At 33.4% G+C, this 14,875-nt stretch overlaps 2 protein-coding genes across 2 annotated transcripts; one reads left to right on the plus strand and one right to left on the minus strand.

The window, feature by feature from the left end:
* Positions 1 to 10,044: 10,044 nt before the first annotated feature.
* Positions 10,045 to 12,774, plus strand: LOC107946067 (U1 small nuclear ribonucleoprotein A). The gene is made up of 5 exons (XM_016880254.2): positions 10,045 to 10,433; positions 10,526 to 10,698; positions 11,048 to 11,141; positions 11,677 to 11,768; positions 12,256 to 12,774. The coding sequence occupies exons 1-5, from the start codon at positions 10,349 to 10,351 to the stop codon at positions 12,541 to 12,543; spliced, it is 732 nt and encodes a 243-aa protein (XP_016735743.1). The 5' UTR covers positions 10,045 to 10,348; the 3' UTR covers positions 12,544 to 12,774.
* Positions 12,775 to 13,148: 374 nt separating this feature from the next.
* On the minus strand, positions 13,149 to 14,341 carry LOC107946068 (mediator of RNA polymerase II transcription subunit 28). Its single transcript, XM_016880255.2, has 3 exons — positions 13,876 to 14,341; positions 13,554 to 13,666; positions 13,149 to 13,459 (listed from the first exon to the last, which is right to left on the minus strand). The coding sequence occupies exons 1-3, from the start codon at positions 14,042 to 14,044 to the stop codon at positions 13,325 to 13,327; spliced, it is 417 nt and encodes a 138-aa protein (XP_016735744.2). The 5' UTR covers positions 14,045 to 14,341; the 3' UTR covers positions 13,149 to 13,324.
* Positions 14,342 to 14,875: the final 534 nt, after the last annotated feature.

Below are 14,875 nucleotides of genomic sequence, written 5' to 3' on the forward strand. Positions count from 1 at the left end.
CTATCATGGCAGGGAGCATGGAGGTTGATTCTCTCATTCTCGGCCTCAACGTTAGTTGTGTGGCAAGGTTGGCCATGTTGTGCAAACATGCTACTATAGATTTGATGAAAGTTTCTCTGAGGTGTTTGATGTTGATCAAGGGTCTTCAATGTTAGTCAACTATCATCATCTCGATAGTCAAAACTATTTTAGTCAAATGTCACATTGTTTCAATCTGTGGCATTTTTGTGGTTCTATTATACCAGTTACACAGCAGCCTTCTCAAATAGGGGATTCTCAAATCAATAGTTTACGAGGTCACTCCAACGAAAGCAATGATCAAGCTTGGTATCCAGACTTAGGAGCAATAAATCATATCGTTGCTGACACGCCAACTCCCATAACTACATCGCCATATACAGGTACAAGTAAAGTGTCTATGGGAAATGGTGATTCTATTCCTATTTCTCATATAGGTTTTTTTTTTTGCTCTAATTACTGGTTCTAAGGTCTTACAGCTCAAAAATGTCCTTCATGTGCCAAATGTCTGTAAGAACTTAATGTCAGTTAGGTAATTTGCAAAGGACAATAGGGTTTATTTTAAGTTCCACCCTTTCCATTGTTTTGAGAATGACATACAGAAAGGGGTCACTTTGCTGGTGGGCCACATGCATAAAGGACTGTACAGGTTTGACACTTCGCTTACAACACACACTTCTTTTGGAGGTTCATATGTCTCTGGAGACTCTTCTGTTTCAAAGCATGTGTATAATGTTGAAGTAGGCAATGTTGTTAAGTTGTGGCCTAAAAGACTTGGTCATCCTTGTACTAGAGTACTCACTCAAGTGTTGCAAAACTGTAATGTTGTTTTCAATAAAACTAAGTTGTCACAAGTTTGTTTAGCATGTCAATTAGGCAAAGCTTATAAGGTAACTTTTTTTCCTTCTCAAACAGTTTATTCCTTTCCTTTTGAACTGGTAGTATTATATTTATGGGGGTCGGCATAAACAAAATCAGATGGATTTATGTATTACATTTCCTTTGTTAATATGTACAACAGGTATACTTGGTTCTATTTTCTCAAGAATAATTCAGAAGCCTTGAGGTGATTCATCCATTTTCAGAAATTTGTTGAAGTACAGTTTGGTTGTCACATAAATATGTTTCTACCGCTCATTCACAAGAGTGTTGTCTACATTTCAAATAGCTCATACTTAAAGGGGTCTAATGAGGTCAGATATCTACATTTCAAGCTCGAAATTTTTCCTTGATTTGAACCTCCAACTTTCCTCCTAATTCTTGTTCGTAGCTCACGTAATTGCATGCTATGATTGAAATTCAAGTCCACGAGCTGGGCTCCTACAAATACGACCACGACGTCTGTATTGCAAATTTAACCATCATAATAAATTACGGATTCACTTGTAACAGCCCGATTTTAACCCTAATCGGAATAGTGGTTTCAGAACCACAAATTTGAGTCCAAAAATATTTTAATATTATTTTGTGTGTATATAATGTTTGAATTTAATTGTGTGAAATTTTCATGTTTTAATTTTGTCGTTTGAGTGACCGATTAAAGAAAATGGCTTAATCGCGTAAAATAAAAATTTAGGGGTTAAATCTAAAGGTATCAAATTGTTGTTGTCTTTATAAAATGGAGGATTTATGATGTAATAAGGCCAAAATATAGTTAGTGGGTGGCAAAGTACAAGTATAGCCTTATATATATATGTATATATATTTATATAAAGGTTAATAAAGCAAACTAATTATTAATGTTAATATATGTTTAATATATCAAAATTAAAGCATTATTTCTCCATCCTTTAGCCGAAACTAAGAAGAAAGAAGAATGTTTAAAAGCTTTAACATTTTTGGCACTTGCAAGCTTGATTAAGGTATGAATTTTGTTCGATTTTTGATAATTTTTACGTTTTTGAGATCGTTGCTTTGAATACTTCAAAACCCATTTCTTAATTTTGTAAATTATTGATGATTTTGAAATGTGACATTGATGAATGTTTGAGTTTTATGATGTTAGTAGGTGAAATATGAAATATATGTGTTAGATTAACATGTTTTGTTTTTGAATTTTTGGTGAATTTGAGTAATTAGGGCTAAATTGTGAAAATAAATTTTTGAGGGACTAAAATGAAAAATAAATGAAATGCATAGACTTGTCTGAATACAAGGAAGATTCGGCCTAACTATGTTGTTGTGAGATTTTGTGTATTTTGTGTTTTATGCAATAGGGACTAAATTGTAAAAAGTGTAAAATATTAGGGGCAAAATGGTAATTTGCCCATTTATGTGTTTTTGGATTAAATTGAATGGTTTGGTAAATAAAAGGGTTAAATTTGATATGTTTAGATCGAGAACTGAAGAAAACGAAATTAGATCGAGGGAAGTCGAAAGTAGTCGATTAGTTAATTTCGTCCGTCGAAATCCGAGGTAAGTCGATAAGCATTTAAATTTGTTAAAATTCATGAATATTTATAATATATATGTAGTAAATTGAATTATTGAACTGGATAATTGTCTTGACCGAATGTGTATGCTAGGATAGGGATTTTATTTCGAGTTCGATTCAATCGAAAATCAATGTTTGAAGCCCATACGAACCCTCGGAATAGATGGGATACTTATATCATGACATAGGATTTCTGATAAGTGTTTTCGTGTAAGACCACGTCTGGGACGTTGGCATCGACTTGTGTTTTCGTGTAAGACCACGTCTGAGACGTTGGCATCGACTTGTGTTTTCGTGTAAGACCTTGTCTAGGACAGTGGCATTGATCTGTGATTACATGTAAGACCACGTCTAGGACATTGATATTGTATGAGCCTTACGACTATTCGCGTATCCTTTTAAATTCCAAATGGTTTAACGGGTAATGTTAAACAAATACGGATATGTAATTGAATTATATGTGCAGGTATGTATTAGTTAAATGAAGATATGGAAATAAGGTAAGTTATTTATTTGGAATTATATATAGTATGTGAATATAAATTTTGAATTATCATGTTTGTACATATATGTGTAATTTGGTTTTTAGTTGATAACTATGTTGCCAAAGGTGAAAGATTTATATGCATTTATACATGGATATATTCGATATTATAATTGTATAAGTGATCAAAGTATGACTATGTAATGTATGATATCTTTATATAGTAAATTATGTGCCTTTAATCTTTACTAGTTAAATATTGCTTATGCTTATGACTTACTAAGCTTTAAATAACTTACTGTGTGTGTTTGTATTTGTTTACCTTTATTTCATAGATCTTGAAGTCGTTACGAGCTCGGGGATCGTCAGTAAAGCCTATCACACTATCGACTAACTACGGTATATTATAAGCTGAAATTTTTTTTGAAACTATGGCATGTATAGACTAGCTTTGGAGTTTGCTTAATTCGAAAATGTATGTATTAAAGCCATGCGAAAATGGCTTAGTTTTCTTGTTTGTGCTTGGTTTTGGTTGAATTAAGACTTAAGCTTACTTTGATCATGGTTTAAATTTTATGTGGATGATATTTATATGGTGATATTTCATTAATGTGCTTCGGTAATTAAGTTGTTGTGGTAAGTAGGTTTGTTATATTTCTTTAGATAAGTAATGTTAAAATAATGTTTGGGTTATGTATTAAATATGTAAATGATAGGTATAGTATGTTTGAATTTAGTAAGTATAGGTCAAGAATAGACCTGTCCATGGGTCGGGCAGCCCGGCCCGGCCCAACGGCCCGCCCGAAATATGGGAGGGTTTGGGTAAAAATATGGGCCCGAAATATGGGCTTGGGCAAAATTTTAGGCCCGTTTAAAAAATGGGTCGGGCCTTGGGAAAGATTTTTTTGGCCCGGCCCAGCCCAAAAAATATTAAATATATATTTTTTATTTTTAAAATATAATAGTTTTTTATTTTAAGTTTATGTACTTTCATTTCCTTGACTAGTGTTACAAAATAATAATAATAAAACGTCAAGTTTGTTTTACTAATCAAATGTTAGATTTTGTTACAACAATTAATACAATTAATACAATTAATAATTTGATAAATTTACTAATCAAATGTTAGATTTTATTACAACAATTAATACAATTAATAATTTGATAAATTTACTAATCAAATGTTAGATTGTATTACAACAATTAATACAATTAATAATTAATAATTTGATAATTTTACTAACAATTAATTTTAATAACAATTAGTTTTAATTTTATTTAAAAATAATTTTAATTTTAATTAAGAACGGGCCGGGCCGGACCGGGCTCGGGCCCCATATCTTTTCTTCGGGCCGGGCCTGGGCAAAATTTCAAGCCCATATTCCGGGCCAGGCCGGGCCCGAGCCTAGTACACAGGCTGAAAATTTTCTGTGGGCCCAGCCCGAACCCGGCCCGGCCCGGCCCATGAACAGGTCTAGTCAAGAATTATAATTTAAAGTATGCTTGTAAATATTGGTGACTACTTACTTTCAGCCCATTAATAGAGTAAATGAATGTTTATAAGTTCTAGTGTATTTCGGATTAAGACTTATGGCTTGGATATGAAATTGGAAAATGGCATGTTTCAATTATATAGGTTGGTATAAAATAATGATTTAAGTGTATATGTATAGTAGGTTAATGGGATGGTTTATAATGAGGAGTAAGATATGTGTTTTATAGCATAATACAAATATAATATGGATTGGTTGATACATATATAAAACTCGAATATGTAATGTCCAGATTAGTATGGTAATGAAATATGGACTTTGAAAATGGTATATTTGAGACCATATATGCGCAAGTTATAAAGGGAAAATATGCATGTTTTAATTCTTGAAAGTTTTAAAATAAATTGTGTAATGTTTCTTTTGATTTTGATTATTAAACCTTATATTAGGTTTCATTAAATATACCAAAAGTAGATATATTATTAAGCATAAAGTGTGCATATTAATTATATTTATTATTTTAATAACTTAGAAGAACATGTGTATTATTGAACTATCAATTGTGGTATGAAATAGTGTATTATTCGGTGTTATAAATAATGGTATATAATATGTTAAGTTGATTGGTCTTAGTATATCATTAATTATTGCAGCATATATGTATTAGAGCAAAATAAAAATTAGGTCATGTAACATGGTTGTTATGTTTCTTTTAATATGTGCATGTTCGTCAATTTATAAAAATGATATGACTTACAGATTGTCCATAAGTTAATTGCATTGATATTTACTTGATGTATGAAAAATAAGGATAAATGTTTGAACATGTATTTAAGAAGCTAATGCCCATATTGCTGAAGTCTAATTGAGTTTTAGTTGATTAAATGAATTATGTGTATTACAATTATTTGTCTGTGTTATGATTTATAAATTGTGTTATATTGTTACAAATTTAAATTGTATGTGTTTTGATAAGATTGATTACGAAAAAAAATACTTGTTTTGATCTATACTATGTCCAGTAATACCTTGTAACCATAATTCGGCGATGGATATGGGTTAGGGTGTTACATCGCTCGTCGACTCATTTCAATTTAAAATGAATTAAATATTTAGAACAAAAAATTGTTCAAATGGTTATCTAAAGAAATGAAGACGACACTCGCAATGCAACTCTTCAGAAAAGAACGAATTTGCTTGTGTCTTAGTATTAAATACTTCGATAGTTTAATAGCAAAAAAGAACGAGAGGGAGGGAAGCATGCTTGAAAACGCATTTCAGAATATGCATTTTCATCGAATAACAATAATGAAAGCTTCAGAGGTGCTTGAAAATGCATTTCAGCAGACACATTTTCATCAAATAATAATAATGAAAGAGTCTTTTGTGCTTGAAAACTTACCGGGGACTCCTGAGGGCATGGCATCTTGTTAGGCTTTGGAGGGGTGGTAGACAAAAAGTGCGTTCAGCTGAGTGAGCTTTCTTGCTGACATGTTAGGGAAAGCACACCCAGTTGAACGCGTTTTCTTTGTATTTATTGAAAAGTGCACCCAACTTTCCCTGATATGTCAGCAAGAAAGCTCGCCCAACTGGATGCATTTTCTGTCCACCACCCTTCTAAAGCCTACTAAGATGCCTTAAGCTCGGGAATCCCAAGTAAGATTTGAGGCGCTTCTATTTGATATTTGATGAAAACGCCACTTTTGAGACGTGTTTTCAAGAACGGGTTTTTTTTTTCTTTTCAATCTCAACCCTCCCCCACGCCTATAAAAGGGGGGCTCTCCCTCCATACTCCATCATCCCTAAACCCATCATCTCTCCCAGCCATCATCCCTTCACTTTACAATATTTCTCTCTCTCGATTTTATTTTTGCTTCAATGTTTAATTTTTTGTCGAAAATTTTTGTTCTTGTTTGAGGTATTCTTGAGTCGTCAGCGATGCGATATCACTCCAAAGCACACATTTCATATGTCGTGTCGAGATGAGATCGTTACCTTAAAAACCTATCCCATGAAAGTCGGGTTCCGAGGTGACTGTGCTTTATATGATCATGAGTCAAAATCTACGTCAAGGTCCTGATCGACGGTCATTATGTTGTCATGGATCGAAGTATAACTGGGAGCCAGTTAACGGACGTTATGCAGACATGAGTTCAAACTTTTTGGATACTCAGAGATGTTGCCTTATAAATATCATACATAAGTTTGAGGGCATAATAATAGGAAAAACCTGAGGGGCTTCTCGCTATAATCTGTATAACTTTTTTCTCCATTTTCACTCAGTTGGTATCTTTAACCTTCCTTTTTATCCGTAGGCTAACACTGTCGTGCATGCAAGAGGACTCTTAGGAAGGCAGCGGCTGTGATAATGGAGTAAAAGTGATGCTCCTTGTAACACCCCCTACCCATATTCTTTGTCAGAATAAGGTACGAGGCATTACCGGAGTTTACTGAATTAATCTTTCCGTTATTACGAGTTAATTACTATTTATTTACCGAAACATGTCATAACGTCCTTTAAATGGGTCTCCAAAGCCCAAAACATACTTCTATTATAATTATACCATTTAGCATATTCATCACTCTTTAATTTAATACATATTAATTAAAAAAGTTTTGGCATTTATATAATCATCAAACTATATACATGCCATATAAATCGAAAAGGAAATTTACAAAAGCTACCAGAGATAATTTGGGTAGTGTGATCCTCAGTGTTGATCCGATCCTCCATATATTTTCACGTCAATCTACATGAGACATTGAATACACTCAAGTAAGTTTATAGAAACTTAGTAAGTTCATAGGCATAAAACATAAATCTTACCAAACATTCATACACTTATTCCTTATATACCATTAATAAGTTCACCTGTCAACCACAATCATTGGTGAGTCCCCTTGTATAAACTCACTTGCACTTATCCATTTACTATAATTCTTTTGGGCCCATTTGTCACTTACCATCCTTAATCAAATTAGGGAACGGTTATGAAAAATTGAGTACTTCACTTCCACTTTGCCATAGTATAACTATGGTCTTACGTACGATCACTTATCACTTTTCGAAGTCATAGCCTTGCCACGATCTTACACGGATCACATTTATCACTTGTCACTTGTCACTGATCAAATAAGTGTAGCTAAAGCTACCACTTATCACTTGTCACTTGTCACTAATTAGATAAGTGTAGCTAAAGTTACCACTTATCACTTGTCACTGATCAGAAGTACTCAAATCCGACGTTCCACTCAATTTGATCATTTATTCGATTTCGCATTGTTATTTTATTCTTAATTCAGCAACAAATATATCTCATCATACATTATATAATTATTTTTATCTTAAGCTACAGAAATCCAAATTAGGATCCGCTAATTTTCCCTGAAACTAGACTCACATATCTTCTTACCATAAAATTTTTAGAATTTTTGGTCTAGCCAATAAGTACAGTTTATTCTTTAAAGTCACCTTTGTTCTGTTGTCTGATAGTTCCGACCCTTCTTTACTAAAAAATAATTATCTCCTCGTACGGGATTCGGATGATGTTTCTATTTGTTTCTATCATTCAGGATTTTAAACATATAAATTTAAGCCCCTAATTATTTTTCTTCAATTTTTGATGATTTTCCAAATTCAAAACAGGGGAACCCGAAATCCTTCTGACATTGTCTCACAAAATTTATTATATCTCATGATTTACAATTTCATTGCTTACACTATTTCTTCTACAAGAAAATAGACTCAATAAGATTTAATTTCATATTTTATTTATCCTCTAATTCAATTCCCACAATTTTTGGTGATTTTTCAAAGTTATACTACTGTTGCTGTCCAAAACTGTTTTAGTGCAATATGTTGATTTTCATTTTACCCCAAATTTCACAGTTCATACAATTCAGTCCTTGCTCAATTAACCCCTCAATTAAGCTAATTTTTCTCAATTAGTACTTTATATAGACATTATAAGTTATTTCACAACTATTGAAATTCATAATTTCCACATAAAACCCTAACTTCAAACTCTTTTACTATTAGGTCCCAAACATTCACTTTCTATTCAATTATTTCAATAAAATCAGCATATAAACAATTTAAAGCTCTAATTCCATGCTAAATCATCATATACTTTCATCACATATTCATAACAACTTTCAATTTCATAGAATCAAAAACTAATGAATTCAACAAGTGGACCTAGTTGTAAAAGTCACAAAAACACAAAAATTTCAAGAAATAATTAAGAATTGAACTTACTTGCAGTAAAAATATGAAAAACCAGCTTAAAGAAGAACCTTCTATGGTGTTTTTACTGATGAGAATGCAGAAAAATAAAGAGAAGTCTAGATAATTCCACTTCAATCCTAGCTTTATTAAGTAAATTTTATAATATTCCAATTTTGCCCTTAATTCTCCTTATTTTCTTGCTGATTTTGTACCTTTGCCGTCCAGCCCAAATAGACCTTGGATCTATTTGCCTTTTAAGCTCTCTTTCTTTTATCATTTAAGCTATTTAATTATTTCCCATAATTTTACATTTACTACAATTTAGTCCTTTTTGTTCAATTAACTATCGGAACTTCAAAATTTCTTGACGAAACTTTAATACTAACTTTTTAACACTCCATAAATATTTATAAAAATATTTATGGCTCGGTTTAAAATCTTCGAGGTCTCGATACCTCATTTTTTATTTTAATTATTTTAATATTTATTTCTAGTACACTATTCCCTATATAAAAAATTTTCCTAACTTCACATTTAACTTATTCTCACTAAATTAATAATATTTTCTACTCACTTGTCGGATTTAGTGATCTCGAATCACCGTTCCGACACCACTGAAAAATTAGGCCATTACACTCCTTTCGGAGTGACAATTGTTGTTGTTTTAAACAACTCATTAATAACTATAATCGTTGTCGCGTCGACCGGAGTTTGACTTCTACTACGCCGAAATATTCACTCTCCTTTTGATAGCCCTCTTGCATCCACACCAGTGTTAGCCATCGAATAAGAATGAAAAGTTAAAGATACTAACTGCCTGGAAGTGAAAAAAAATTGTTAATTACATAGTTTTTCCCTATGATTATGGTATTAATCTTACATATGGTATATATAAGCCATCATCTTCAGGTATCCAAAAAGTTTGAACTCGTGACTGTATAACGATCGTCAACTGGTCCCCAATTATACTCCAACCTGTGACCACATAACAATTGTCAAATGGGACCTCTACTAAGACTTTGACTCGTGACTGTATAAAGCACTGTCACCCTAGAACCCGACTTCCATAAGATGAGTTTCTAAGGTAATAGTCTTATCCCGACACAACATATGAAATGTATGTGCTTCGAGACGAGTTATCACATCATTTGTCCCTCAAATCTATCTATAAAATTTCACAATGTCACCCTCAAAATCCTAAATAATAAAAAACACTAACCTTAAAAACAAACTCTAACAAAACCATAAAAATATTCGATGGTCAAGGAGAGAGTGTGTGAAAGCGTGCCCAGTTAGACGTGCTTTCATACTCTCTCTCCAAAAATAGTCTATTTCTTTAAATTTTAAAAAAATCAGCTATTTAACCAACTAACTTTTTTATTTATTTACATATATGGCTAATTCAACCAACATGATTTACAATTGTACCGGAAATTTAAAGATTCAGATTTGGATTTGACGGAAGGGGCCTGAAAAAGAACTCATTTACAACCTCGGCCCAAAGGTGACCCATCCCGACTCAATATCTGTGCCGAAGTCTAGACCTTTCCGGCTTTCCCCATCGACTGATCTGCAAATACAATTAGGGCATTGACCCATAAAACCCTGAATCCTAAACCCCATTTCACTCATCCCCATCACTGATTCACTTCCTTTTGCTTTAGCTTTAGAGCCAGAGCCAGAGGAAAACAATGGCTGAGATTAGTCAGGCAGACGAAATTCCTCCAAATATGACACTATACATCAACAATCTCAACGAGAAGATCAAAATCGACCGTACTTATTTCAACTCTCTAAATCCCCCCCCAAGAAAAGGCTTGCATTGCTTATCTTTTTTCCCTAATTTTTTTCTCGAATGATTTTTGCAGAGTTGAAGAAGTCATTGCACGCTGTGTTTTCACAATTCGGGAAGATACTAGATGTGTTAGCATTCAAGACTTTGAAACACAAAGGTCAAGCTTGGGTTATTTTCGAGGATGTTAGCTCCGCTACCAATGCTCTTAGGCGAATGCAAGGCTTTCCCTTCTATGACAAGGAAATGGTATATGTATTTTTGCGTATGATTCAATAAATTTCTATAATTTCAGGACTTTTTTAAAACTGGGTTTATGTTTATATCTTTGTTTCTCTTGTTTTTCAACTGATATTAGTTTAGTAGCCTTTTATTTTTTACATGAATGGTTAGATTTTAATTTCATTGGGTACTGTCATTAATGGAAAATGCAACAATTGACTGAAGTTAGCTTTTAATTTCTCATTTTGCATTTGAAGTGTATTATGAAGATATATTTGGATTTTCATGATATTTTGATTATAAACCATGTTCTGTACTGCCCTAAGGTGTTATATGCTACTAATAACTAATGAAAACAATGTTTAAATATTTGCAGAGAATACAATATGCAAAGACTAAATCAGATATAATAGCAAAAGCAGATGGCACTTTTGTACCCCGAGAGAAGCGGAAGAGGCATGAAGAAAAGGGTACATTCCTCTTTATCCCTCATCTTCTGTTGTAAAAGCTAACAGTTTAGCAAGTAACATTGTTGTTGTTGTATGTGGTTTGTTTATATTTGTACTTTCAATCAGTATTGCCACTGTTGTTGGTAACCAGTTATTTCATCTGTTATTTTACTTGGATCTCGAAGTTTGAGTCTTTTAGGATCCTGCTTGGAGCTTTGCACAACGGTCTATTGAGATATTCCTAGCAAATATGTTTACTGTTGAATCATTTCAGCTTGCACATTGAGATGCCTTTATGTCAGAAGTAAATCTCACTGTCTACCGCTTCTCACTTTTCTTTTCTTTCACCCCACAACTAATGTAATTTGTTGGGTTCTCATTGTCTCCTATAAACTCATTTTTGAGGTAGTGTACGTCAAGGTGTTGTACTAAACATGAGTTATTTCTCTCTTATTCACTGTCATGTTGCTTAGTTTGACATATGTGGCATACTGTCTTATCTGTTTTACTCTTTCTTGTTCGTCTCTTGAGATTTGTATATGTTGTCTCAATGTAGGAGGGAAAAAACGGAAAGAGCAACTTGATCCTAATCAAGCGTCAGCAGGTTTGAATCCAGCTTATGCGGGTGCTTATGGTGCAACACCTCCTGTAAGTGATACGAAATATAGTATCTTATCATGGATTAACCCTCTTTTTCCTCCCTATGGACTCTGGTGAAATGAACTTTGGTTAATCTTGCAATTATGATATTAATATGGATTATTTAGAAGGTTATATATTTCAGCCTGTGGCCACATTTATAACTTTGAGCAGCTTAAATCTAGTTGCTGCAAACCTTATGCTAGTGAAAAGAGTTGACGAGAGCATCTTTTGTTGATACAACATGGAATTTTTCTGTGCTTTGCTGTGTTGAAGACTTATTGCATATTTTTTTGCTCTCATGAAAGTCTGATGCTAATTGAACTTGACCATTCTTTAACATTAGACCCTACGAGATTCGTGGTGGTCCACAGCATGATGGTCAAAGATTCGATACTTTTGAATTGTAATTGAATGAAACTGGTCATTTTGCTTAAGGTTAAGCCTGTATATGTTTCTCATTATTTGCTCCTATCTTTACTCTGAAATGCTACAGCTATCACAATTACCCTACCTGGGTGCTAGACCAATTGTTCCAGAAGCTCCTGCACCACCAAATAACATCCTGTTTGTTCAGAATCTTCCTCATGATGCAACCACAATGATGCTGCAAATGCTCTTCAATCAATACCCCGGTTTAAAGGATGTCAGAACGGTGGAAACAAAACCAGGTATAGCCTTTGTCGAGTATGAAAATGAGATGCAATCAACCGTCGCTATGCAGGCACTGCAAGGTTTCAAGATACAGCAAAACCAGATGTTGATTACTTACGCGAAGAAGTAGATGAAAAAAGACCCAAATGGTCCTTTTATGTTGCTTCCAACTTGAGAAGAAGGGCCGTGTGTATGGGTGGTCAGTTAGATGCCAATTGCCATTCAAATCTAATGGCTGTTTTTGTGATATATTATCTTTAACTAGAACTTGAGAATTGTAATTGTAGATTGTTGATCAGTTTATGTTCTGCAACAATTTCCCTTTTCTACTTGTTTTTATGCTTACCTCATTTTTAGTTCATATTCTAAGCTTTTGATTTGACTTTGGATTATTTAACTTAGTATACATACAGATTTGTGCTGTTTGGTGCTCCATTTTCCTGCCAAAGCAGATAAAATCAACTTCATTTCTTTAGTTGCATCACTGAAACAAAGAGTTACACGCTCTATCATATGCTTATTGAATTGTATTTTACCATCTTTATTTAAAAAATAGATAAATTAATTTTTATATATATTAAATTAAAGAGTAAATTAATCATTATATTTAAAATTACTCTTTAATCTAACGAATAAGAAGCAAGTTGCTCATTTTTAAGTAAGGTAAAATGCAATCCTACTCCTAAATCCGAAATCCGAATCTGATTATATAAAGTATAACTCACATGGGCAAAATTAGTATATGGAAGGATTGTATTAATTGTGCTTTCTGAAGTTACACAAGCAGCAGATATAGTGCTTCACTGCCAGTACAAAGCAACATGATGACTGGTGGTAAAGCTAGACCCTAAGATCAATCTCAAACAAAATATAACCCCCGAGATTATCAGCACACAACTATCGCCAATCAACTATACTCTCTCCAGTTCAGTAGCGTGTTGGTCCAGTTGGTCACTCAAATCCTTCCTCCATCCCTGGATCAGTCTCTCCTGATTCTTCATCATCTCCGTCTTCGTTTTCAACTCTTCTTCCATTGTTGCAATCTCCTGTTACAACGTCAAATTAGGGTTCTTTGCAGAGGATTCATCAATAAATCACGCACATCAATCATCTATAGTAGTAGAAGTTTAATGGGTTTACTTTTCTGAGCATTTCAGCCTTGGTTGGCTGATCCTCGCGTTGCAAGCCAAGGAAATATAACTGAAGCTTCTTGGCAGCTTCCATGAAATCTCTAGCATGTCTCTCCACATCAACTACAGCAATTACAAATGTAAACACCCTTTAAAAGAAAAAAGAAAAAGGAGGAACCAAGCATCGGAAATGGGATACTCTAGAACACTGAAAGCTTCCATTTAGGGTATCTATCTATATGTTTCATTAATTGATGCAGAATCTGTTTGACTAGGAACAAATATCGAAAGTAAATGGGGGGGGGGAGAATGAAAAAGAGAAGGCAACTGACTCTGATGAGAAGGGTGCGGAGAACGGTCGATAGCTTGAAGCTCTCTGGCGGGCAAGCAGGGGAGCAAAGCCGTCTCTAACGCCACCACCCAGGAAATCATGTCATCTCTTGATGAACCCTGGGGCGATTGAATCTGCGGATCGGGTTGAAGCTCTTGCCTTTCACTCATTATTCTTCACCCAAACAAACACACGTCTAATTTCACTCTAACAAATTCTAGGGTTTAACGTTTTTCCCCCTTTCTTGTGTACGACCAAATAGGGGTTCAAAACTTCAATTTCTTTCAGTTTTCTCTCGGCTGGAATCTGCATTTCTCAATGGGCTTTCTTTTTCGGCCCCGTTTCCGTAAAGGTTGCTCCACATACCTTAAACGACCACGTACGACAAGCATTTTTTTTCAAAAATTTTTTAAGTGAAAATTGATGACAGAAGAAAAGCGCCATTATTAGCAGGAAAGCTGCTGAATGTAGTGAGTATTTCTACTATGGGATCCTAAATAAAAAAAGTCTCTAGATATTTTGGTTGTTGGTTAAAAAAAAATTTAAGGGTTAGTTTTAAGAATTTTGGTAAAATATTAGATATTTTGATAAATTCATATAAATGTCGGTAAATTAATAAAAATCTTGGTGAAATCATTAAAAACTTTGGTAAAGTGACAAAAATTTTGGTAAAGGTAACAATTTTAGTAATTGTTAAGATATGGTAAAGGGTTAGAAATTTTGGTAATATCTTATAAATTTTGGTAAAGTTTTATAAATATTGATAATCAATAGAAATTTTGGTAAATCTTTAAAAAAATTGTAAATGTTAGATATAATGGTAAATCTTTGGAAATATTGAATAACCGTAAGATATTTTGGTAAATTCTTAAAAATTTTGATAAATCGTTAGATATATTAATAAATCGTTAAATATATTAGTAAGTCCTTAGATATTTTGGTAAAGTGATAGAAATTTTGGTAATTTTTAAGACTTGGTATAAGGTTTAGAAAATTTAGAA

The sequence above is a fragment of the Gossypium hirsutum genome, chromosome D12 (genome assembly GCF_007990345.1).
Source record: "Gossypium hirsutum isolate 1008001.06 chromosome D12, Gossypium_hirsutum_v2.1, whole genome shotgun sequence".
In the NCBI taxonomy this organism is placed as follows: Eukaryota; Viridiplantae; Streptophyta; class Magnoliopsida; order Malvales; family Malvaceae; genus Gossypium; species Gossypium hirsutum.